The sequence below is a fragment of the Cuculus canorus genome, chromosome 2 (genome assembly GCF_017976375.1).
Source record: "Cuculus canorus isolate bCucCan1 chromosome 2, bCucCan1.pri, whole genome shotgun sequence".
Lineage (NCBI taxonomy): Eukaryota > Metazoa > Chordata > Aves > Cuculiformes > Cuculidae > Cuculus > Cuculus canorus.
The window spans coordinates 30,677,987-30,705,001 of NC_071402.1; the positions used below are offsets into that span (position 1 = coordinate 30,677,987).

The 27,015-nt window shown below is 38.7% G+C and overlaps 1 protein-coding gene and 1 long non-coding RNA gene across 6 annotated transcripts in view; one reads left to right on the forward strand and one right to left on the reverse strand.

Annotated features, from left to right (window-relative positions):
- LOC128851318 (uncharacterized) overlaps positions 1-12,629 on the reverse strand; it is a 104,811-nt gene extending 92,182 nt beyond the window's left edge. Inside the window, exon 1 of the long non-coding RNA XR_008448656.1 lies at positions 12,543-12,629. This is a non-coding gene — a long non-coding RNA (uncharacterized LOC128851318). The remainder of the gene's footprint in view (positions 1-12,542) is intronic.
- The window catches only part of SNX16 (sorting nexin 16), a 30,061-nt gene continuing 15,335 nt past the window's right edge, over positions 12,290-27,015 (forward strand). Inside the window, exons 1-4 of one of the 5 annotated variants that reach the window (XM_054059327.1) lie at positions 12,290-12,398; positions 17,302-17,764; positions 21,449-21,535; positions 26,051-26,199. In XM_054059327.1, the coding sequence (XP_053915302.1) occupies positions 17,393-17,764; positions 21,449-21,535; positions 26,051-26,199 (608 nt within the window). In that variant the 5' untranslated portion in view covers positions 12,290-12,398; positions 17,302-17,392. The other 4 variants (XM_054059326.1, XM_054059330.1, XM_054059328.1 and 1 more) reach the window with 4 other exon arrangements.

Consider the following 27,015-nt stretch of genomic DNA (forward strand, 5'->3'; position numbering starts at 1 on the left):
TTTCACCTTTGACACCTTTTCTCAGAGTATTCTGCTTGAGTAACTGGCTTCCACTGGCATGAACAGACATACCCTCTGCTGGGTGAAAAACTGTTTGGATGGCCAGAAACAAAGAGTCTTGGTAAATGGAGTTAAATCCAGCTGGAGACCCATCACAAGTGGTGTTTCCCAGGGCTCAGTGCTGGGTCCAGTCCTGTTCAATATCTTTATCAATTACCTGGATGAAGGGATTGAGTGTACCCTTAGTAAGCTCACTATCTGCTTGAAGGTAGGGAGGCTCTACAAAGCACATTTTTCTTCTTCCAAAAAGACATTTGATTAAGTCTTTATTACTAGCTATAATGTAGTTTTACAGGAGGAAGAACTAAAATCTATATAGAAAGCAAGGCAGTTATGGGATGTTGGCGAAATGCAAACTTTTTACCTTTTATTGTATTACGTGTTTTTATAGTTACAGGTTTTATTACAAAATGTATATTTCAAATACATACTGAATTACATTTTAAATTATCTAACTACTCTTCCTTTTTTAATATCTATTAAAAGATTTTTAAAAAATTTCAGTGGCAACTGTGGACACAGTGTACCTAATAGACCAAGGTCTTCCTGCTGAAACTTCAAGTCCTTAGTATCGCACAGTAAGCTGTAGTCCCCTGTACTCAGGGTAACACATCAGGTGACTTAGGAATACTTACTCCATTGAAGTTAACACCATCAAAATTAAATTGATGGCATTCTTAATTATGCAGGTAGTATGCACTTGTGGGGATGTGGGTATTCGTGCCTCGTGATGAAATATGATATTGATTTCTTATTAAAACCTGACCATTTTAATAGTGATTTTGTTCGATCACATACTATATCTCCTTAGAAATGCCTGGACAGTTCTGACAGCAAAACTCCATCTGATATTTGTTTAACTTTCTTACAACCACCCTCATAGGTTTCACCGTCTCACTCTGCAGTTACAATGTCTGCTGTTTCCATTACATCCAGTCAGAGCAATGTATTCATTCAAAAGGTATCCTAAAGGATGCTTCCTCCTCAGCACAGAAAATATATTATTCACTCATTCAACTGTCCCATTTTCTCCTTCATTTAAAACTGAGTTTTTGGGAATGATACAATATGCTATTTACATCTGTGTTTCTGAGTGAAATGACATGTCAAGTACCTATTCCTATATTTAAGCTATGGTTCCCAGAAGCTCTTCCCCAGTCTTGGGTCAGGTCGGGAGATGTGGCTGTGTCCTACCAGCATGCTGGGACCATCTGACTCTCTGCTTCCCTCGTATACTTTTATATTCACTGGGAAATAAGACGCGGGCAGTTCAGAAGGAAGAGATTGGCCTTCCAGCCACTAGGACCATGCCTGGATGACGAGACAAGTAGTGCAGAACACACTTCTCAGTTTCTGCAGTTTTGGGGATTTCCTACCATACTCATTCAGTGAGGATTCAGTGACTGAATCTTTCCAACTAGAGCTCATCTCTCCTGAAAGATTCTTTGGTCCATGTAATCATCCATCACAATAAATACTGGATGATAATAAAAAATGCTATGTCAAGGCCTAAAATGAGGAAGTGATTGATTCTCATGTGATAACTCTTGTACTCTCTTATCAACTTCTGCCTGAAATATTTGTTATCATCACTTGTTTCAATAGAAGGTTACAAATCCATGCAGAAAATAATGATTTTTTTCTGTGCATCCTGAAATGTTTAGCACAATTCTAGGCTCTGGAAGATAGCAATAACAATCACTGAACAGCAGCCTCTGGCCTTAGAATAGCCTTCAAATGTTAATGCTAAATTAACATATCAATATGCAACATACTCTTGAATTGCAATTCACAAGGTGGAGCTGAAATAGGAAAAGACTGAAAAAACAGAATGCACTAGGTAAGAGTCCTTCTGAAGGACCGATTTTTCTTTTTTAACCCCAAAAGCCAAAATCACCTGGTGTTTTTAGCATGAATGAAATATATTACTGTATAGCATTCATCTAAAAATAACTACCTACGTGTCTCTACATCACAAGAAAAGCGTAAAACTGTGACTCTATCCAACTTTACATGCAAGGATGTCAACTATAGCAGTATTTCAAAGTCTGCCCCTAACAGAGAGGGAAACACTGCTAGAATTTTGGCTAGCTGAGCACAACTTAGCACAATACAAAAGCTCACTTAAGTGTGGCAGTTCTAAACACTGCCACCTTGGCACTTACCGAAGCACAGGGTGTGCTCATTTACATATCAATGTGCCACATGTTTCTCCAAGACAAAGCTGTTTCACACCATTGCTGCTATTCCAGCTTCGGAAATAAATGGAAAGGTTTCTGTATTATTGTTACAAACAAAGAAACTCTCACCCTTTGTGCATAGGATACAGTTAAAGAACATTGCCCTTTATAGGGCTGTATTAGTGATAGTGTGCAGGAGCTTGTTGTAACAGAGCTGTGTAGTGCAGGAAAGATAAGCATCACTTTAAATTCAGAACACAAGGTTGTGCAAGTAATTGTGATGCCTTCCAGATTCAGATTATATTCACTGTGACTTTGTTAGCATGCTTAATGACCCTACAGCAAAACCTAGGAACTGACAGTAAAATGAAATCAAAGTGACTTGTCCAAGCTCACACAGAATCCCATGAAAGAGTTAACAGAGTCTGTCCCATTTGTGTGTCTGTTCAAGACCAAGTTTCTTCTTTACTCCGTGGAGAAGGAAATACTTTTGCCACCTCTTATAAATCGATACTAAAATACATTGTGCCATATGAAACAGTAAGCTTTAGAGCATTAGGAGGGAAAACCAAAGCCTTCTACAAAGGCCGTATCAAAGGACCAGAAACTTTGCCATGTTAAATTACAGTGCATGGTACCATAGTGTCCAAAAAAGTGTTACTGGGAAAGAATCACCTCTTCTGTTCAAGGAAAGTAAGTCAATGTTTCAATGGTGTAAAACAAAGAATATTTAAAATCTCTTGCAGCTAAGAGCAAACTAATCATTTTTTAAACTTGAAGCTTCAAACACATGTAATGAAGTCATTATTGCACATTAATATGACTCCTCAATCAAAATGCCTAAGATCTCTGCCATAATAATTTTATTTAGATTGAAAGGAAGCCATGTAGTCTACTATTCAATTAACAATAATTCTTTATGCTCTGCTCCCTGGGTTTTCCTGACACTGTTCTTTTCACATTGATTACAGGGAGGAAAAAAGAAGGAAAGGAAAAAAACGACCTCATTCAGAGAAAAAGTATCAAAAAGTACATTCAAAGATTACCTGTCAACTTGGAACAAGTCGAATTTTATTTCATTTCATCATACAACAGCAAATAAGGAGAACAAATTTTGCTACTATACACTTCAGAGAGTAGATGCTTGTAGATGCTTTTAAGAAAACAGGAATAGAAACTGTGTCTGATATCTTTTTGTTCTGCAGCAACAGCAGGACAGCAGGCCTCTAAGCTCACAGAAGGGTTGATGTTGCAAGGGACCTCTCAAGATTGTCTAGTTCATCCCCCAATTAAAGCAGGGTCAGCTAGAGCTAGTTGCTCAGGGCTGTGTCCAGTCAGGTTCCAAGTTCCATCAAGCAACAACCTCTCTAGGCAACCTATTCCAGTGTTTGATCACCCTTATAATAAAATGTGCTTTTTCATTGTCAGACGGAATTTTCTGTGTTTCCCTTGTGCCCTCTGGCTCTCATCCTGTCACTGAGCACCACCGAGGAAAGTCTGGCTCAAACTTCTTTGCACCCTCCCAACAGGCATTTCTGCACAAGAACAAGACACTCTCTGAGCCTTCTCTTATGTAGGCTAAACAGTCCCAGCTCTCTCAGCTTCTCCTCATTGTCAGATGCTCCAAGCCCACAATCATCATCATGGCACTTTGCTGTACTTGCTCCAGTATGTCTGTATCTGTCTTGTAGTGGGGAGCCCGGAATTGGACACAGATCTCCAGATACTATTCACCAGCGCTAAGCAGAGAAGAATCTCTTCCCTTAGCCTGCTGGCAACACTTCTCCTAATGCAGCCCAGGATACTGTTAGCCACCTTTGCCGTAACGGCACATTGCTGGTTCATGCTCAGTTTGGTGTCTAGCAGGACCTCCAGAACCCCTTCTGCAAAGCTGATTTCCAGCTGGTTGGTTCCCAACCTATACTTCTTATCCCATGGGATCATGTCTTCTCAGGGGCAGATCTTTTACACTTCCCTTTATTGAACTTCATGAGACTCCTAACAGCCCATTTCTCCAGCCTGTCAAGATCCCTCTGAACAGCAGCACAGCTATCTGATATATCAATAACTCCTCATAGTTTTGTGTTGTCCACAAACCTGATGAAGGTGTACTCTCAGCAAGGTCGTTAATGAAGATGTTACTTCATCGGTTTATCTGTAAGGATGTTACGTGAGACAGTGCCAAAAATCTTAATTACATCAAGAAACCACTTCCACTGTTCTTCCCTCACCCACCAGGCTAGTCATCTCATTACATTATCATGTTGGTCAGACATGATTTTCCCTTCTTAGCTACTACTCTTTATCACCTTTTTGTTCTTCATGTTCAGAAAGCGTTTCCCAAGTTATTTGCTCCATCACCTTCTCATTAAGGCTGTAGCTCCCCAGATCACCTTCTTGTCATTCTTGAAATAAGTGACATTTGCTTTCTGCCAGTCCTTGGGAACCTCCCCCAACCTCCACAACCCTTCAAAGATAATTGAGTGGCCTTGCACTGATATTAGGCCACCCCCTCAACATTTATGGGCATATCCTACCAGGCTGCTGAACTTTCGTAAGTCCGGTTTGTTTAAATGTTCCCCAAAATAATCCTCTTTCACCAAGATAAATCTGCCTTGCTCCAAACCTTCCCACTGATCACAGGACACTGAGAATCCCTGAAAGTTCATTTTACCTATAAAGACCAAGGCAAAGAAGGCAGGGAAAGCTGGACTCAAGTGGAATATTATAAAGTCTGCCTATTGTCAAAATTAAGTATTTTGTGAATTTTCCCAGAGAGTTAGACAGATGTCAATGAGTCTTTAGTTGTCAATTTCTAGGACAATTTTGCCCAAGCATCAATGTGATAAATTATCGGAATACTTCTGTATATTCTTATTTATTGATGATACGTCATTTGTAGCAGTTGGTGATCATAATTACTTTTGTATTTTAAAGCCAAAGCAAGATATAACCAGCTAAAACAAGGGCTGAAAATGCTGACAGTGAGGTTAAAAATGAAGGAAGAAAGAAAGAAACAATTTGCTAGAAATCTCAATACCTGCCACAGGGCAGAAGCAAACGTTATTAACTCTCATATTATTTCAAAATCCACACTGACAGTTGATTCATCTGAAAATACTGGCCATAACACCTGCAAGCTTCTCTACCCAGAAGAAAGCTGTGAGAGAGAAAAATTTCCTGTAAGTCAAAGTAGACCTAGCCTCTGACAAGCAGAAATTTTTTAACTTTTTAGAGGCTGCTGCTTCTGCTTTCTTACTTGAGGAATCCCACCTAAGAAAGAAGCACAACAGGCATAGCTGAATAGAAAGCTGGTAAGTCACACTTGTAGCTCAGTGAACTGCCAGAATAATACACAGCAGCTGGACTGTGAATCCAGAATTCCACAAAAGGTCTATTTTTATTCCATAAAAAGTTTATTATCAGGATACCACCTTGAAATCAATCTAGGTATAGAACCATATTACAAGCTAAGTTTATGGCAAGCATCAGAAGATAATATATAATGTTACTAGGCTGAAAGTAATCAATCAGGAGACAAAGGAGCAATCAGCATCCCATTTCTGAGTGTTCTGGATAAGGGTCAAGTCTGAAATTCAAAACCTGAGCAAAAACAAAGTGTCACATCCATTTTCTGACCTGCTTCATGAGAATGGGCAAATATGTTCTGCTGCTGACTCAGGAAACAGAGTGGACAAAGGAAACTTTTTGAATGCTCTGAAGGGAACCACCCAGGGCTGAGCAAGGCTGCCACATAGGAGCCCAGAGGATGTGAAACAATAATAATTTTATTAAAACTTCAGAAGGCACCACCAGCAACCAAAAGACCAACAAACAATTGCAACAGTCACCCTCAAAGGACTCAGAAAGTAGAGGCAACTTTACCAGCTTCAGAGCCACAGGAAACGTGGTTTCACTTGTTAGAGACCAGCAGAGATGAACCTTCAGTTCATGTGGGACTGAATCATGGATAAGAGTGGGAAAGAGAAAAGAGGGGAAAAGAACTAAAAGAACAGAAAGAGAGTAGGAAAAGTATAGGAAAGGTAAGATTTTTCTCACCTCCCTTAGAGCCAGCGAACTCTTGATCTATAGGTACCCACACCCAACGTTTGTGGGTGGACGGGTAACCTATGCCAGTCTGTCTTTTACATCTTTCAGGCTACTTGGGTTCCATCCCTGTCCACCCGTGAGACAGTGATTGACAAGAGACCGTATGCATGTACTGTGAGTTGTTCTGGAAAGTTCTCTGCAGCACATGCTTTCTTGTTGCTTGTGCAGGGGACACCTAGAATGAGTCATCCAGAACATGCTCAGCCTCCGCTTTGTGCAACTGGAGCTTCCCAATCCAGGTCCACACGTGCTCTTTCGGTCACTCAGATCCCCTGCTCTCTGCTGAGGCATTGCAGAGGGACGGTACCCTCGGCCAGTCAGGAGTTGTCCTTGGGAGACACCAAGCTGTACATCAATCACAGTTTTGCACCACTCCACTCAGCAAACAATGTTAGGAAAAGAAATGTTGGTTTTGCCATTTAGGCACTGAATTTTTTCCTGATAATGACCAGGGACAAAGACACTCAAAACTTTGTGCCTCACATAAGTTAGGTCTGCAGTTAAAGATTAAAACACAGAATGATGCTATCTACCAAAATCTTTGTGCTTCACTTAAGTTAGGTCTGCAGCCAAAGACTAAAATACGGAATGACACTATCTTTGTATAACACATGGTAATACCAGTGCAAACTGATATGGTGGTTAAAGGCGCAAGCCTAAAGAATTCAAAGAATCCAAAAACAATGGAAGGGTCTAGGAAAGGGAAGGGTGGGGCTGGGGAGATATGATGGGAGATGTGAACAAGAGCAGGAGACTTGACAGGCTAATTAGAAGTGTCGGATAGGCTGTAAACCATAAAGTACCCAGCCAATGGGGAAATAAGGGAGAGATGATTGGTCAGGGGTTTAAGGATAAAAAAATGTGCTATGTGTATACCAGTGTGTGCCTTCTTAGTGGGGTACCCATACATGCATTAATGTGAATAAAGTGTGCTTCTCTAAGGAATCTGTCTGAGCCTGTTTCGATTGGCTACGAGGACGTTTCTCATAACCAATAACTCTCACCATTGCAATTGTCTGACACAAAAGTCCAAGCTGAAGCAGGCTCTGACACAAAGTCCTAGAAACCATAGAAGATCTAGAGCCAACAAAGAACTGGACTTTTGGAGAGACTAGTCATCAGCATAGATACTTCAAATTCTGAACAAGGAATGCAAGCTTCCAGGAGCCTATACTGCACAAGCAAGATGCCTCATGCTGACTTCAAGGTAAACTTGCACACAGGCACAGAGCAGTGAATCATAGAAAGTCAGACCAAATCTGCAAAGAGCCAGCCAGCAACAGAGTTTAAATCCCATCTCTTACCTTTCCTTCAGTCTTTTTTGACCACTGGCTATCTGAAGCTGTATAGTACAACCTCTCAAGCTTCCAAACTGTATGTATAAAAGGTCTTTTTTTTTCAGCCCTTTAAAAGCCAAAGCCCTCTGGACATGTGCTGAACTAGCATCTCACAGACATAGGAAGTGTTAAAATACAACATGCACACACATAGAAGCTGATACACACATAGAAGCTGAATCTAATGTGCCTTCACTTCACAAAGTGAAGGCACATTAGAATGACATAGTAATGGCTTAAAGTATTACAGGATCAAAACTCAGGATCTGAATGCCTGCATTTTACGAAATTCCCAGTTCCAATTCTTATGTCTACTCAAAATATGCAGCTGTACTCCCTTAAAGATGTGTAGGTTTTGCACCAGGATGGAATTACAGAAATAATTGCTTTTAGGAGAAACTCATCACTTCTAATGGTGAAGGCTCTACAGCTGAGGAAGAAAAGTGACTATTTTTTCATAAAACAAATGTCCTCCAAGTCATAGATTTCACAGTATCCTGAGAAAGGCCCAAATCCTATTCAAATATAATTGATTGAACGCCTGAATTATTTTAAAACACAATGGAATTTGAGTGCCTATCTCCAATTGAAATGTAATGAGATTTGAGTGCCTAAATCCCATAACTTGATTGAAAATCTGTCCTCAGTGTTTCACACGATCATGAGGACAGGTGGGACTTTGAAAACGTAAACTAGCACAGAAGAAGCCACATTTAATTCAACAAGATTATCCCAGAGTTCTTACCTATAGGATTATCTGTATTTTTATCGCAACAGAAGATGGAATTGCTGGCACACTAGTGTTATACAATTAGCAGTTCCTGCTTTCTTTTTCCCAGCAGAGAAAGTGCTGGGAAGTTCACAGTGATTGCATAAAGTTCTTTTACATTAATAGGCTTTTCTGATTCTGCAATCCCTATCCTCTAAACAAGGTTAAATTAAGCTAGCTAACCAGCTAGCATTAGCAAAAATCATGTCCTTAGTGCAAAGGATTATGATGGTCTGGCAGATTTTAAACAGGTCTATAACATATATACACCGATCCCCTGGAAAGAACAAATAACCAGTGGATGGAGGCAGAACATGGGTGGCATCTAATACTAATATGTGCAGGAAAAAAAACAGCAAATACTTTCCTACACACATTTAGCAACCGCTTATGTTGTTCTTTTGACTTAATAAAGGTGAAATGCGCGGTATTGCCACATGGTGGCTCAGTCTCGCCTGCAATGAAAGCGACGTATTTTCTGCTTACACGAGCAGCTGGAGCGAGGCAGCCTCAAAGCTTCACCGGTTTCTACAGCCGAAATACACGGGGAAGACCTACTATAAAGAGAAAAGGCATAGACTCAATTTTAATTCATCTTCATCCTGCATAGTTTCTCTCATCCCAGTGAAGCAGCAGTCAGTTCGTGATGACTTTGTGGGTGAATAGCATCTTGTGATGTCAAGGCACTGAGCCCACATTCCTCATCAGCCAAAAGTTCCACTGACTTCCTTGGAACTTCCAGATGACCAAAGAAATAGAGCCCTGTTCATATAGCTGCTCATGGTGATGAAAAATGTCCTGTTCTTCTCAGAGGATCTGGGATAGGACCCATGCTTGATCAACAGTGTCATAGTGGAAACTGACCTTACTATTCCCAAGGGCACTGTTAGAAATTTCATGTGAACCTGTACAATAAATGTCATGTCACAAGCTGTTAGGATAGCTGACTAAAAGACTGAAAAACGTGCATTTATAACTATCCAATGTATCTGGTTGTGAAAAAGAAAGGTCTCATTTATTTTTATAAAGTAGCTTGGTATAGGTAGAAAAACTTTAAAAATAAAAAAACCACAGAATATACAACTACATTTTTGCAATGCTCAGACATGTTCAACTACTATGGAAAGAAAGTGTTCTGAACAACTAGAAGTTGGAATTCTCTTCTTTCTAATAGTTTTTTCTCCTCTGTTACTATATGTTAGAGGGTATTTCATCTTGAGTGAGACAAAGTTTAAATAAAGTTCGTAATAGTTATATACTCAGCCTATCAGGTTCAGCAATGCCATTTTCAAAAAGCCATTGATTAAAATTTCCTCTGATTTAATACTCACATTAACATAACATGTGTCAAAAAAATACTGTGTTATCTCTTCTGACTACTACATATTTAAAACAGAACTGGGAATTTAAAGAGAGAAATAGATCCAAAAAAAGTTCCCCATGGCATGACTCCAGAATTAATCATTCACAAATGCTTTTCAAATCTATTAATTCTACTCATCATGAATGCTAGCAGCCCTGCCAAATGTGAGGAAATTACTGCTTAAACAATATGAAAGGGGGGGGGAATAAAGGGGAAAAAAAATCCCTAAGAATTTAATTCCAGCAGAAGAATTACCACTCCAGTGGTTACAGTAGCCCCTAGAACAGTATATATTGTCATGAATACTGCAACCAGCTTATAGTACTGTTTGCAATCACAGATCAGATCACTTTACCAGCATAGTTTTGCTACACTATTTCTGTGCCCATGCCCTGCAGAATGTATCAAATTTATTATAAACAAGCAGATCAGTTGTGCAGCATTTGAACAAGAGGTGCAGCGTGTTCAGGAAGCTTCTAACAGCTTCCAGACCCATAAACATAAGGCAGATGTTGAGCAGCAGTAACAGCTATTGTTCAAGCAGGCTCCTGGCACCCTAAAATCCCAGAGTTCTTAAGTACCTTCCAGATAAAAAGATCCAAAGCTGGGAAGAGGCAATCTCAGAAACCCAGGCATATGGTAACTTCCAGATGAAAACTCAACAGAAGGACTTTCTCAGATGTTCTAGATATCACATTTTTACCTGATGTACAAAGAATACGAAATATATAAAGAAAGTGTATGTTTAGGAAGTGTACGCTTTAACCCAAACTGTGCTGTTTTCATTTTCTCCAATGTACATAATTTACATAAATTATGTAAATTACATTTACATAAACAGGCCACTATGAGACAGCAAGACACCGTTTTATATCCACCACTAAAGAACAACGATTCCCTCTCTCCACATGCACAGAGCAAATTCACTGATCACTCTTACCTGTGAAATTTAACATGGCACTTCACTGCTACACTTCCTATGCTGCCACATGAAAACACCTGGTGCTACAGCAGAGCTCTGTGGTGGTGGTATATGACACCATGTTACCACCCCACACTTGACATAGTTCCTGGTGTTCCCACACCCAGTGACACTGAAAAATAAAACTCTCCAAGACTTGTTTTGGTGTTTTAGAAAATAAGCGTCCTTTATCAGGCCTGGGCAACACAAGGGAGTGATCCCCATCAATAATGTGCAACGAGACAAAAGCTGTTACAGAATGTATTTCCCACTTAAATGAATATGTATAAAATTTCCCAGAAATCTTACACATATTCTATTATTTTCCAAGGACTAATTTTAACGTTATGATGAAACTTCGCTACAGTCAAAACTCTTGCTCATTTGGAGCAGCTCTCTGCCTGACCTTGCATTTGAGATGGGGAGAGACGGGAAACAAAGGTGATTACAGAAGAAGATGTGTCTGCTCAGAACAGATCGCAGTTCACACAAGACTTTATCATCCCAAAAGAATGAACAGTGTCTGGAAAAATGCTGTCTGAAAGAAAACACACTGTCATAGGGACATTCTGTCTAACTTTCATGCTTTACCTTAGTCCCAATTAATCTTCTATATATTTGGTGTTGGAAACCAAACTTGTAAAAAAATAGTCCTTTTCTACTAGCACAGCAACGTGGCGCCCCTACTTCCTTTCTTATCTTAAAGATTGTCCCGTTCAACCCCCCTGCCATGGGCAGGGACACCTCCCACTAGATCAGGCTGCCCAAGGCCCCATCCAACCCGCCTTGAACACCTCCAGGGATGGGGCTTCCACAACTTCCCTGGGCAGTCTGTGCCTCACCACTATCATGGTGAAGAAATTCTTCCTTATGTCCAGTCTAAATCTGCCCCTCTCCAATTTATACCCATTGCCCCCAGTCCTATCACAAGCAGCCTTCGCAAATAGTCCCTCCTCAGCTTTCCTATAGCCCTTTCAGGTACTGGGAGGTCACTATGAGATCTCTTGTGAGCCTTCTCCAGGCTGAACAACCCCAGCTCTCTCAGCCTGTCCTCGTATCGGAGGTGCTCCAGCCCTCTGATCATCCTTGTAGCCCTCCTCTGGACCCGTCCCAACAGCTCCATATCCTTCTTATGTTGAGGATTCCAGAACTGGACACAATACTCCAGGTGAGTTCTCACAAGAGAGGAATAGAGATAATTATCATAGAATCATAGAATAGTTTGGGTTGGAAGGGACCTTAAAGATTTTCTAGTTCTAACCTCCAAATTAAAATAGAGGAGAGAGATAGAATCATAGAATCATAGAATCGCTAGGTTGGGATAGACCTCTTAGATCATCGAGTCCAACGACTCAATAAACAGATAAACAGTTACTTCAGCTAAAAGCTTCTATTACTTTAAGACACAAACGAGCCTCCACGGCCCCCGAGGAACTACAACTCCCAGGATGCCCCGCGCCTCCCAGGAACTACCACACCCGGCATGCCCGGCGGCTTTGCCCTTGGGGCGGGGCCGCACGTTACAGGCGTGCCCTGCCCCGCCCTTCCTCCTCCTCTCCCGCCACGCGCAGCAGCTCCCCTCCCACCCCCTCTCCGCGCGGGGGCGGGGCGGCAGCAGGTGAGGGACGGGGCGGCGGGGGCTCCCGGGGCCGCGGGTGGCGCTGGGGGGGGGCGGGACCCCCCCGTCCCCGGGCGCGGCCAGGAAGCGCTCCACAGGCCGTGTGGCTGCCGGAGCGCGGCCACGGGCCGGGAGCCGACTCACCGCCGTCAGGGCTCGGCCGGTAAGCGCGAGGACTGCCTGGTGTTGGCCTCTTTGGGAGCCGAACAGCGGAGGTAGGCGGTGTGAACGCGTCCTGCGGCGCAGTTTGAGAAGGAGTTGCCTTCGCTTGTTCCTATTTTTGTTAACAGTCGTTGGGGCGGGAATTGCCAGCCTCTGTGTGCGCGAGGTGCGGTAGATAATAAATAAGCATTTTGAGTTCGTAAACTGGTGAGATATCATAGAGTCGTAGAATGGTTTGGGTTGGAAGGGGCCTTAAAGATCCTCCAGTTTCAACCACCCTGCTATGGGCAGGGACACCTCCCACCAGACCATTCCTCTATTCCTCTCTTGTGAGACCTCATCTGGGATACTGTGTCCAGTTCTGGGATCCTCAACGTAAGAAGGATATTGGAGCTGTTGAAACGGGTCCAGAGGAGGGCTATAAAGATGATCGGGGGCTGGAGCACCTCTGCTATGAGGACAAGCTGAGAGAGTTGGGGTTGTTTAGCCTGGAGAAGAGAAGGCTCACAGGAGATCTCATAGCGACCTTCCAGTACCTGAAGTGGGCCTGCAGGAAAGCTGGAGGGGGGCTATTCATAAAGGCTTCTGATGGTGGGATGATGGGGAACGGGTATAAACTCGAGAGGGGCAGATTTACACAGGACATTAGGAAGAATTTCTTCACCGTGAGAGTGGTGAGACACTGGAACAGGTAGCCAAATGAAGTTGTGAATGCCCCATCCCTGGAGGTGTTCAAGGCGGGTTGGATAGGGCCTTGGGCAGCCTGATCTAGTGGGATGTCCCTGCCCACAGCAGAGGGGTTGGAACTAGATGATCTTTAAGGTCCCTTCCAACCCTAAGCATTCTACGGTTCTGTGAGCAGGCTACTGAAAGCCCCATCCAGCCTGGCCTTGTACACCTCCAGGGATGGGGCATCCACAGCTTCCCTGGGCAACCTGGACCAGTGCCTCACCACCCTCATAGTGAAGAAATTCCTCCTTATTTCACAAAGTTATTTGATTGAGAGCCAGACAAAATGATTATTTTTAAAGAACTTTATAAAACCTAACTCAGCAGGTTGTCTCTCCAGATGTTCCAACTGGTTTTTCAGCTGGCTTTCCATGGTAGTATTTAATTCCTAAACAGAGGTCAGCCTGACTGCCCTGTCCAAACAGAGCCTTGATGTATGTAACCGGATCGCAAATAGTGTTGCATAGCTGAAAGTCTTCTAAATCCAATTAGAACTGTTAAATAAGGATTGTTTTGTTTCTAATCTATTATCCTTGAATTGCATGGCTTATATGTTTCTGAATGAACATACAAGCCATTAGCTTAAAAGGGTTTGGCATTGCGATAGCTGCAAGCCAGAGGCAAACCCTTTTAAAGTGGTTTTATTATAGCCTGTTGCTTCACCCGCAAAAAGGGAGGTGGCTGTTTTCAGCACCCAGCAGAGTAAGCTGCTCTCATGCTGGTTTGTAGCATGTGATGATAGGAGGGTTCTTGGGGACTCTATCCTGTTTCAGATTTCAGATCTAGCAGTTCAGTACTTCCAGGAAATGTTCCCTTCTTTTTATTTCATTTTTAACTTACAGTTGGGAATCAGTCTGAACCACATACAAATTCTGAACAGGAAATAAATTTCTTACAGAAAGTAAAGTAAGTATCCGTACAAGACAGTTTAGTGGTTGGATTATCTCTTGGGCGTTGTGAGCAATCTGTTTGTTCTGGAAGTTGGTGTGGTGCAAGGATTCTGTTGGTTCACTACAGTGACATGTGACTGACATAAACAAGGAGCAATGTGATTTGTCAAAAGTGTTTTATCAGATGATTTTCTGTTCCTTTTTTGCATTAATTGTTTTCTGTATTCATAGGAAAGGCTGCAGTCATAAGGTTGTGATACCCATTTGAGCACTGTGTTCTTTTGCTAATGTTTAACTTCCATGAAGTGCAAAATGGTGCTATTTTAAGCCCTATTGCGATTCATAGGATCTAAATATTTTACGTACTTGGAAATTTAGGTACTTTTATAGTTTAAGATGGACTTACACATGTATTTTTTTATTGGAGTCTGGTAAGTTCAGATGTAGTATCTTTGTATGTATGTTTTTCTGCTTTCCTGACAAAATAGATTAAATGACATGGTGTGCCCTTTGCTCACTTGACCTGATGCTTTTATTACTCAAAGAATACTCTTCTGAGTTTTGGGAATCAGCGGGTTTCTCATAGTCAGCCCCTTTTATTTATTTATGTATGTGTTTACCATGTTAGTTTGAGTAAAGAATGTCCTTCAGAAGCAAATATTGTGGTCATCACAGTTTAATATGCAGTGGCTACCAACTTGGGCTGGTCTTGCAGTGCACAAAAGAGAAACTAAGCCAGAAAATGCACCCTGGGAGCAGACTTAATGGAGTCCAGCTGCTCATAAGTGTTCAATGGTACCAAATTATAGACAGTCAGACTGAAAGCTGTTAAGCTTGCATAGTGTAGGTGATGGATTCTTAACGCCAAGTGCTTGGCCGTACAGGTCTGTTCGTGTTAAGCTGCGCTGCTTGCCAGTATCGGTACAGTCTTTCAGTAAAACACACATTTAAGAGTAGTAGTAGTAAGTATGTAAGTTCTTGACTGCCACTTCACATTAAAGAAATAAGTTCTTCTAGAAAAGGCTTTGTTCATAAATACCACAACTGGTGAAAATGTTTCTTTTTTTCTCCTGTGTGAACTATACTGGTTTTCCTGAGGTGTAGGCATATTTTCCTTTCCTAGTTCAGATTTATAAAATCGTGTAACAGTAAATCACCTTTTTTTATTCACAGATCCTTTGCTTTGTTGCAGCCTGGACTCAATTGGGTTCTTCTGTTCATAGCTATTTAATCACACATCCCAGGAACACGGCAGGTTGGGGCATTTTTTAAGGAGATGCTCGCAATTTCTTAATGCTGGTAGCAGGGAAGAGAAGTGGCAAGTGAAAAAGGAATTCCTTGTTCAGAATATTGTACAGACTGTAATATTGCTACCAGAAAATCTGTCAGAGCATACTTCATGTCTTGATATTTCTGTCTATATTAAAAGTATTTATCACAGAGTTTATTGTTTGGGGCACAAATCATTCACTTATTCAGCTACAGATGGAAAAGGGGATTTAAATCTTAATCTAGCTATAGGAAACTGTCTCCAAGACAGGTGTGACTTGCTTCTTTCAAATGTAATGAGGCTGAAGCAGGTCAGCTGTCTGAGACGTGGAGTTAAGGCACACAGCCAGTCACATGACTGTGCTGCAATAGAAGCTGCTGGATAGTCCAAATCCTGCACCTGACAAGCAAAGTCAATCAGCATGAGTTTGTTGCTGACATTTCTGCTCCCTTGCATGCTGCCGAATATCCAGGCCCATTCCACAGGAAAGCAGAGATGCTCGCAAGGAGACACAGCCAATTTGAAATTGTTCTTTATGATCAAGTTCCCTGAGCTGTCTGACCTGTGAAGATTTCCCTAGGTGTAGCCAAAAGGATGAGGAAGTTTGGTTTATTTCCTTCACTCAAGGAAAAAGCATTTTTCAGTCTTTCTTGTTGATTCTGGTTCGTTTCATATTTATTTCGTAACTCATGTTCTCTAAAATTTATTTAGAGCAAGAGAATGAAAACATCACTTTACCCTAGCAATTAGGAAACTCATTTGGGTTCTGCTCCAGTAGGTGATTGATTATATATGACGTGAATCAGGTTGATGGTTTCCCATTTTGCAGCCGTCTGTAGCCTTGTGGCTGATTGGTATAATATTATCTTGGGTGAAATGGGTGGTGACTAATCGTATGAATCCAAAGAGGTGGCATCTGATATGAGTGTTGTAAGGGCTCTTATTTGAGTATTTTGTTTAAAATGAGGAGATGGTGCTTCTTTGCCAGTTTGAGACTGCCAAAATGTATCTGCATCTACACAAAAGATAAATTTTAGCTTGAAATGGTGTTCTTGAAGGAAAGATACCAAATCCTTTATTTTTATTTTTTTTTTCCTGAACTTGTTTTTTACATTTTGATCCTCTGGAATGGAAAACTAGCTGCTATTACTAGGCTGCTTTGATGTGCAGGCTTGTAAAATGTAATTGCTTCAATTCAAGCTACAGAAAATGTGGCCAGTTAACATTGTTACAAATGATCGTGGCATTACACGCAACAGAGTTGTTCTGAAAAAATGTTTTGCTTTGAAAACAGATTCCTCATACTTCAGGAAATATGTAATATATGCAAATGAATGTAATATATGCAAATAGTTTTTCACCTAAGCTGCTTAGTGTTGCCTTTTGATCCATGTAATGTGTGTTATTGTTTGGCTATTTGACTTATGTAGTCTGCTCCAGAAATCTAACAGAAGCAATTCTAAGAAAAGCTTTTGTACTGTTTTACTAAGCAGTCACTAAAACTACACCGACTTCTTAAACTATGCCTAAAATTAACTCTTTCAATAAAACAAAATAGCATTTAAATCATAAAGGACAAAGATTTCTCTTTTGTAATCTTACTTTAACTTTCTATCCTTTTTATTTTAATATCCAGAAAAGACAGATAGCTGTAAAGCTATTTGTCAAGTTGCAGAAATGTAATTTGAAAACAGCATTTTATATGAAGCCATATTCCTTTTGAAAATGTTTAACAATCAGTACTGCTGTGTACCATCTCAATGCTGATATAGATTCTTCCAAAGTGTTACCTTAGTGCTGCTTTCACTTAAAAATTACTTCAATGTTGATTTCTTTTTGTCCTTCACTGCAGGTACTGATTTTGAAAAGAGGAGAAAATATGGCTTATACAGTGAATGAATCTTAAATTTCTGGACCAAAACCTGAGTTCTTTTTCATGAAGAATGGCAACACCATACGTTCCTGTTCCTATTCCTATTGGAAGTACATCATCCAGCTTTACAAACAGAAACCAAAGAAGATCTTCTTTCGGGAGCATCTCAACAAGTTCCAGCTCCTCTAAAGGACAGCTGGAGGACTCTACAATTGGTAGTTTTAAAAAGATGAGCGTGCCTGACCAGATTGATTCTACGTCATCTGTGTGTAGTAGTCCACTTGTTAGGACTAGATTTACAGGTATGGACACATCCATAGAATACTGTACTCAGCCCGTAGAAGAAATAGAGCAGAATACAGATTCCAGGAGCTGGGAAGATCGACCATCCACGCCTACTATACTGGGTTATGAGGTGATGGAGGAAAGGGCAAAATTCACTGTAAGTTTTGGGGATGGTATAGTTCATCCTGAACTATAAGGATTGAATGTACTTTGTATCCTCTTTCAGTAATTAATCTTGCAGTTCAGGGATGTTGGAGTAGTTTACAAATACCAGTTTAGCTTCAAAGTACTGCCTTCTGACAGGAAAATACCATTCCCATTCTACAGGTGGGAAAACTGAGACACAGAATTCATTCGTGCATTTGTGTGCCTGGAATAGAAGGGATTCACTCTACTTCAGCTATCAATTTCTGCTTAATTCCTTGCAAAGTTTTTTAATTTTTTGTGAAACTGAACTTCTGGAAGTTCTGAATAGTTAAAACATCTTAAATAAAATGTAGTCTTTTATTGGAAATTAATGGTAAAACACCCTGATTGCCTTTTACAGTTGTTAGTAACATACAACATTTGAATTAAAGTGCAAATGTTTATTTACGGTTTCTTAAATTGCTAGGTTTAGTTTCTAATAAGAGGAAGTCTTCTGAAAACATCGGAGTGAGATGTCACATACACATATCTCATGGCAGAACACTGGCTTAACCAATTTGTATTGATTTTTCTCAGAATGTATTGTAGCTGGCAATAGAATTTTTTTTTACATGCTATAAAGATATTAAGGTATTTGTGAATTTGTTTTTGTGGATGTGGTTGTTATATTTCTTTGAGGTCATCAGTCCCACAGGCATTGCTGAATTGAAGTTGCTTGTTACTAATTATTCATTAATTATGGTACTTCAGGAGAGCAACATTAATCACGGTAGGTAAGAATGTGGAAATAGCATACAGTTTTTTTTCCTTCTTTCCTTTACATTAGTAAAGTGTGAAAGCTGATATCCTTAAGACAGTTCAAATTACTAGTAAAACCATCAAGTTTTTTTGAAAAAAAATAAATATTGTTGCTTTTTAATTGAGAATGATACCTCGTCATAAGTTTTTCAGTTCATCTTCATGCATGGTAGCCTAAGAGAAGTGCCAGCATTTTTTTACATGTAAATTAAAAGATTCCTTTTAAATAATATCTTCAAAACTATTGTAAAACAATTATTGATATAGCCGTATTGACATAGGTGAGTCTGAAAATACGCCAAGGCATGTTCCAATGTGTGTGTAAGATGTTCTGTAACTGTGTTTAAAATAAGGAGTCAAAGTTGTCATTGTAGGTGGAAGACTAGGTTACAGTACGAATGAAACTTTCTTGGTCATTAAAATGCTTGGTTGCATTTTTGCTCTTCCTGAATTTGCTTCTGTTGCTGTTTTTGTTTCTGAAAGCACATAATTAACTGATTGTTTTTAGTTGTGTGTTGAAAATAAGCTTGCTGTTGTGCATTAAAACCAGCAAGTAATTAGCCCTAGAAGTTTTGGTTGCTTCTGCAGTGCAAAATCAATGAGATGGATGACAGTGTAAATTTAAATTAAAATCATCTTAAAACAGAGGAGACTCAATTGCTGAAGTCTTTTACTGCTTGTTAGCATCTCATCGTTGCCAAAAATACCAATCTGAATTACTTAATCCGAGTGATGTACTAACATCAAGAGCTAAATATTAGTGCATGCTGCAGTATGTAGCTGCTGAAGCTTATAGGAGAAAAAGACTAGGCTGAAAAATGTCTCTGTAAGCAACTGGCCACAAATGAGTTGGCAGATCTGGAATGTTCAATTAGCACTCTTTTTTTGTAAGAAATGGTAATGAGATACTGAATCAGACAGAGACTCTTGCTAAATATTGGCATATTTTCATTGAATATTTTGTATTTGTGGAATAAGTCAATTCAGGATTGACTGAAATTACTTGAATTTGTTGATGCATTTGTAGTTTTTTCATAAAACCTTGTGTGAAGAAATTGACAGTTGGTTTTGTAATCTGTTTTTTTTCTTGTTTATAATAAACCCTAAAAAGAATAAAGGGAAAACCCCACTCTTTTTCAACTTTGGCAAGAAGATCAAAGATTTTTTCTTCCAGGTTGACCATATTATATTTTATTTTGGCCAGTACTCACAAGGTGATTGCAATCCGCAAGACCATATATTGTGAAGATTTTTAAAGTTGTGTAATATTTACTTGGAAACCACTCAAAATGACGGTCAGACTACCTATTTGTTTTTCACATGTGAATTTTAGTAGAATAAAAGAGTAGACTAGAATGCTGATCAGCAAGTAAATCAACAAGCGTATTCCAAAGCTGTTCGTTCCGCTTTGCTGTGTACTAGCAAAGAATCTTCACGATTTTATGTAGCAGTTTTGCTTTATGAAACTTTTTGTGAAATAAAACTCTGCTTATACTTTTGGTATGCCAAGAAAGATAAAACATTTGGACAAACAGTTACACAGAATATGCAAGACAGAAGAATTGCACTTTAATGCTGGCTTCACAGGTATGTCTTGCAGCATGAATTTTAAAAACTAATAGTTTATATTGGTCACAGAAATATTGCCACTATCACAGTACAACTTCCACAGTACAACTCCACAGGAGTTTCTGTTTTGAAAAAATAGATAAATACCTGCCAAAAACCAGCTTTTAATTTACACCATAGTTGTGTAGTTTGTGTAACTATCTGTAACTTAATACATTGTTTTTATCAGTTTTTTTTATTCTGTAATCTTATACATGTACATACCTGGCTAGCACTGCAGTTACCACGTAGTGAAACTGCAACAGGAGAAATACATATATAGGCTAAGACAACCTGTTGTGCAAACATGAAATATTGGAAAAGATTTTACTGTGTAACAGATTAGAAAATGTTTTAAATAAAATTTATTTAAATGCCAGTAAGTATATGTGATTCCAAAATTTTTTTTTTCCTTGTATTTTATTATTTTTGACTAGAGAACACCTAGACTGGGAAAGCTAACCCAGTACAATTGCAGAGCCTTTTTCCTTGCATTGGAGAAAGTAAGGTTGTGACATGAGAACCTTCCTTTCCTAGACACTATTTAGTATTTTCTAGTTGAAGTTGTGTGTTGTTAGATTGATACTCAACTAGCTTAACGCAGTCTTCCTAAAAGGTAGTTGTTTGGGTTTTTATTATCATTACTGTTCTATTTATCCATTTGATTTCAAGTAGGATAATGATACTGCTATGCTGTCACGTGGCTAAATCTGATTCAAAGGGTCTATTATTTCAGTTCTGTAGTGCTAGCATAATCATTCTGATGCAGTTATCTAGGGAAATAACACTCTGCCTGGAAAGACAAACGGAACCAAAGCAGGATGTTGTGTTTATACAGCATCGCCTTTCCTTGTGAACGAAGTCAGATGAGACACCTCAAGCAAAATAACACTCAGTAACTGCTTATTAGTAATCTTAAAATGAGATTGATCTCAAAGATTAAGTAAAATAATTCAGCAAAGGATAAATTAGATCACTTAATCATATTTCACTTCCCTGTTTGATAGCAGAGGCTTGTTTTTTTTCCTGGGGGATAAATCTGGATACAGTTTCGTAAACTTTCTTACATACAGAAAATAGTTAAATTTAGGAATTATACAAAATCTTCCTTAAATTCTGAAATGAAGCTATACAGTTTGTACTAATAACTAAGTTAAAGAAAAATCCAATGAAGGACTTTTTTATTCATGAGTTGTGTTTCATTAGGAACTAAAGGATAATATCAGCCTTCTAGCCAATGCAGCTTGAAGTTCTGCATGTTTTTCTGATGTTCTGTTTTTCCACGTAGGTATACAAAATATTAGTAAAAAGAAGTCCTGAGGAAAGTTGGGTGGTTTTCAGAAGGTACACTGACTTCTCCAGGCTTAATGACAAGGTGAGTGTTATACACTGATAAATTATCTGCTAACTTGACTTACTCTTCTTTCATGTCTCTTTCTTTGTCTCATGTTTTTGCCACTTTTTTCTTTTCTTGCTTTTTTTTTACTGCAGATAAAACATTATGTAAATGAGTGAAAAACGTAGGATTCCTCATTTTTTTTGAAGATATGTCAGATAACTACAGCTAATGTAAAGAAGATATTTCTTCATCTGAAGCTTACTGTGCTTCATACTTACGTTTATTCCTAACCTATGTCATGAAGGAAATTCTTCAATATTTGTATCCCCTGCATGGCAGTAGAATTAGGAGTGTGTATTCTTTTGCAGGAATGATCCAATAATTACTCAGTGCTTTACAGTGCAGCAAACTCTTGCTTTTTTCATGATAAAGTTGAAGTTTCACAAACACAAGAAGTTTTTTATATATTGGGCAGTCTTCAGTTTTCTTCAGCATCGTTGAAGTTTTGTGGAATATTGTATCAGATCTTTAAAGCTGAAGACAGACGCCAGGTAAATAGGCGTTCTGGGTCAGGAACTTAATATTTTTAGAATGGGTGAAAGCAAAAAAATATTTGTCTAAAAAGCACAGAGTTTCTGAATTGGTAAATAGTGTTTGGCTATCCCATTTACCATTATTTCTATAGAAGCATAAAAGTAGAAAAACAGAATTACACTTTTCTTTGTCCTACTGTCCACTCTAATCTTTCATTGGAAATGTAACACACTTGACACAGTTTGTGTTTTGGTCAGCTATGTCAAATATAGGCCAAGAACTTGCTTACATCCATAAACTTGTAGTTGTGGCTATCAGTAGTTCGAAAAATTAAAATGCCACAAGCATTTGTTTTAGAATAGGTATTTAGATTTTACAATTGAAGTCCTTAGTCTTTACAGTCAAATCTTTCACAAATACGTTTGGCTTCTAGCATGATGTTAGCATTATAGCATATGATATTAGCATGTTATTGTCTGCTTAGAGGAACTTTATTTCCCTTGTGTCACTGAAGATTTTTCATCTTTCAGTGAAACATATAAACATCGTACATCTAGGCTTTTATTTTGTTGCAATTCTGTAATTCTCTAGAAGTTTGAGTTATGGTACATTTCAGCTCCTGGAGCTGTCATTTCTGCATTGTAAAAAGCATGATCTCTTACAGAAGTCAGTGGTTGTATGCACAGATCAGTGATTCAAAAAGCGCAGTTCAACACTTGGAATTCCTTGATCTCTAATGACAAATATAGACATGAACTTGCCTGCATGTATACTTCCAGGATTTTCTACACCCCGTCTCCTAGAAATCCAATATGAAAAAGAGAGATATGCTGTCTTAAATCCTTTTCCTTACCATCCTTCTTGAATTTGATGGCTAATTAACCATTCTCTAAAATTGTATTAGAAACTTGGCATTAAATGCCAGCCAAATAGAATAATCGATCACTGTGAATCAGTTTGAAGTGTTAACGGCGGAGGGAATGGCTGTTCAGGAAGGCCAGGTAAAGACAAAAGAGCAATATGTTTTGTATGTGTCAGACGCATACTCAAGTCCAAACTGAACTGAGAGTTGGACTTTGGCAATGGCTAAAGATGGAGAAGATATGAGAATAGTGACAGTGTCACAATGGGGACGTGCATAGATAATATAAGGACTGGATGGATGAATGAATGCAGCACGGCTAACTGATAGAAGCAGCTAGTAAGCCTTGATCTCTCAAAGGAAACAGAAAAGGCAGAATAGGTAGCAAGTAGGATCCTAGAAAGTGTTTTGTACCTCCACTAGTTTGAAATATTTTCAGTAAGGAACAGCTAATAGAATAGAAATGAATGGGAGTAAAAAAGCTCGAAACCATGGACTCTTCTTTTATGAACGAAACACGTAAGTGCAGCAGCAGGTTAAGACTTGGACAGTGCAAGCAATAAGTTCTTTGAGTGTCAAATCAGTCTTATTTTCCAGGCAATGAAAAGATTAGGAAAACTCCATACCTACTGAAAGAAGAGAAATGGAAGATGATGACAAAGTAATCCATTGTAAAGGAAGGATTAGATATTGCCAGTATGGGCACATAAGAAACCACATAGTGATCTCGAAGTCATAAGTAATTAAAAAAAAATACAAATAGAAGTCGGTACAAGGAAAGTAGTACAGGCAGAAATGCTGAGGTGCAAGATGAGCTGTTGCAGGATGCTAAGAGCAATAGCTGAAGTTCTGTAAATCCGTAGAGATAGAAATAAGGGCAGGAGGCAATAATTAACAGATCCATTGCTTGAGACCCAACTATGAGAAGCAAATAGTGAATGGTACAGTAAAGACTGAAATACTGTCTCTTGTTATTAACAAGAAATTAATCTTGGTGAATGTTGGAACATGACAGAATTTGAGGAGTTAAGAGCAAAGGATAAAATATCAGAGATTTGGATAGGTGCTTGGATTTTGTTTGTTAACACTTAGTGGATTGGAGAAGTATGTGAAGATACTCTTCTGTCCCCCAAAAAATGGTGGGAAAAAACCTTTGTAAAGTTTATTACTTTGCTGGTACAGATGTTGAACAAATAATGAAATGGCCAGTCTTAAGAACCAATATATTATCTATTTCTCCCTGAGACCGTGCCTCATGCGATATGCATTATCTATCACTTGATGTTCCAGGGAGAGGTATCCAAAAAAGGTGCTGGATCCAAGTAAGCAATCACAGCTAGCACAACTTGTCTGACCCACAGTTTTTCCTGCTGTGTCTGAGGAGTGCTCAAGAAAGAGTGTCCCAGGACTGTGCTGTTGAAAATTAGTCTACTGACAGCAGCTAGCTTTCTCATACTCCCTTCATCCGCAAAAGGAGTACTCTGTGAGTAGGCATACTCTTCCCTTAGAACTAAGTTACATGATCTACATAAACAGGCAAGTGGAATTACCATTAAGCAGAAATCCGTGTGGTTGAAAAGCTTTCCCAGCAATGAATATCTGTGGCGCTCTCTACAATTATCACAGGAACTCATTTTGTTATCTTCTAGTTTTAGTTCTATTCAGTATTTTATTAACTTGAGGTTATGGAGCATGGGGGATACTTACATATACAGTATTGATGATAACTTGGTAAGAGATGAAGGAACTTTAGATGACCAAAGATAAACTTCAAAATGTCAAGAGGACTCTAATATAAATATGAAATTCAGTAAGGGAAGAGGAAAACATTCTTAAATAATTAAACAGAAACAAAGAGCAAAGATATGACAATAAACCATTTTGTATGAATAAGAAAGTAGTACTTATCATGGGCTATTTACATATAGAGTGCTTGTGATGTTAAAAACACACCTTTCCTGTGCTTTGAAATGGTACTTGCATAAGCAAGGTTCCATTAAACTGTGTAGAGATATTATAGGTGAAATATAGTACCTGTTTTATTTTTTAAAAACAGTCTGCTGAAAGAGCTGTCCATTAGCATTTTCAAAGAGTCCACAAAGAGCAGCTAAATAAACTTTTTTCAGGACAGATTCTGGAATCTCTCACTGGAACATTCATACGAATATATGACATTTATGCAGTACATCCCTGACAAAAGCTATCTGGACCCTATTTTCAGAAAAAGATTAAACAGTTCTTGTGGCAGTTGGAGAAACTTTAGATTTTGTAAAACCTGTTTGCTTTTTCCTGTTGGTTTTAAATGCTTTTTGAGATTTTTCCATCAAGCATCCTATCTAAGAAAAGGCATCTGAAATTTTTTTTTTGTGAAAGCATTAATGTTTTTTATCTTCATGCGTATTAGAAAAATAATAACTTGGCATCCTTTGACAGGTCTATCGTTATATAATTTTATGCTTCCATTCACTTGCATGTTTCTTTTCTGAATTAAAGAAAAATTCTAGGTATTTTTGACATTGAGTACACTCCATTACTATTTAAGTAACTCAAAAATAGTTTTGCATGTTAGCACTAGGGTTTGAGACACATCCATGCATATTGGAGTTTTAATATTCTGGGTGCACAAGGAGCCACTCTTTACTAGAAGTATCTCATGCCTGTGTTGTAATCAATTCTGCTAGCCTTGCCAGAAACAGACAGTTGTAAGTCTGTGATGGAGTTTCATATGTTTTATTTATATAGTACTTAAATTTATTATCCCGGAGGTGCTTTAGAAAAAACACCATTGAAATGCTTACTCATCTGACAGTGTTTATTTACATATGATTTTCTTATATTTGCTGACTCAAAGGCATTAAATAGCAGACTTAGAAACATTAAATAACAAAGCAAAACTTTCCATTCCTGTTTTTATACAGGAAATTTGAGAGGTCATTTGATTGCAAAGCGCAACACAGAAAGTAACAGAACTGTGCCCAAAGTTCTTGATGTAATTCGGATTATAATAATGGTTGAGATTTACCTTCTGCTTAAATTTAACAGTAGATGGAACAATCCTGTAATACAGAGTAAAGTCGGTGCCTATGTCAAACTCAGTATTTCATCAGGACTTTTTTTTCTTGGTTTTCTTCATTTGCCTTTGATTTTAATTTCAGCTAAAAGATATGTTTCCGGGTTTTCGGTTGGCCCTTCCACCAAAGCGATGGTTCAAGGATAATTACAATCCTGACTTCTTGGAAGATCGACAATTGGGACTACAAGCATTTCTCCAGAACCTAGTAGCTCACAAAGATATTGCTAACTGGTACGTGATTAAACTTTGCTTGTGGGTTGGGATTCTTTTTGTGTTCAAAGCTTCTATTCTCTAGCAGTGTATCTTTGAGCAACATAGTAAGGGATTTAATGAATGTTCATGTTGTGCATTTGGTCATTGTATGAATTACTTAGTGTCCTGTTACTTAATCCCACCTTAAGCCAAAAAGGGAAGTTGCAGTATTTGAATTGTACATCATCAACTACTAACTAAAAGCTTTAATCATTAATACTAATTCTGTGTTTACTCATAAAGCAGTACTTCTGTGTGCTGAATGCGGAATTGGTATATTGTTAATTCATATTGAGATTAAATTAATTAATTAAATTAAATTAATTAATTAAATTAAGTTTCATAATGGAAAGTACCTATTCTATATGGTAAGTTCTTAAAATGTGTCTCAAACTAGAGGTTTTTAACTTGCATGACATGATAGTAGTGTAAGTACCTTTATAGAGTGCTTTATATAAGTAAATGTAAACAATAAATCAAAAAAGGCTCAAGAGTTATCTAAAAAACGTAATATACTTAAGCAGTAAAGTTTAGAAGCCTCTTAGAACAGTATCTTTTTGCTTACAAAGTGGAAGATTGTTTCAAAGCTGGGAGAGGAGTAGAACGTAATTCTAGCAAATGAAATGTAAAATCATTTTAATATAGGTCAAAAGAGAATTTTAGTAAGCAAGTTGCTTCAGGCAGAGCAGTTTCTTCTAGAAACCTTTTCCAACAGCAGAAATAAAGTTGCGAGGGTGCTGACCAGAGATTTTTTGAGGAATGCATCTGAGGAACTGTCTTCATCTGCAGCGTCAT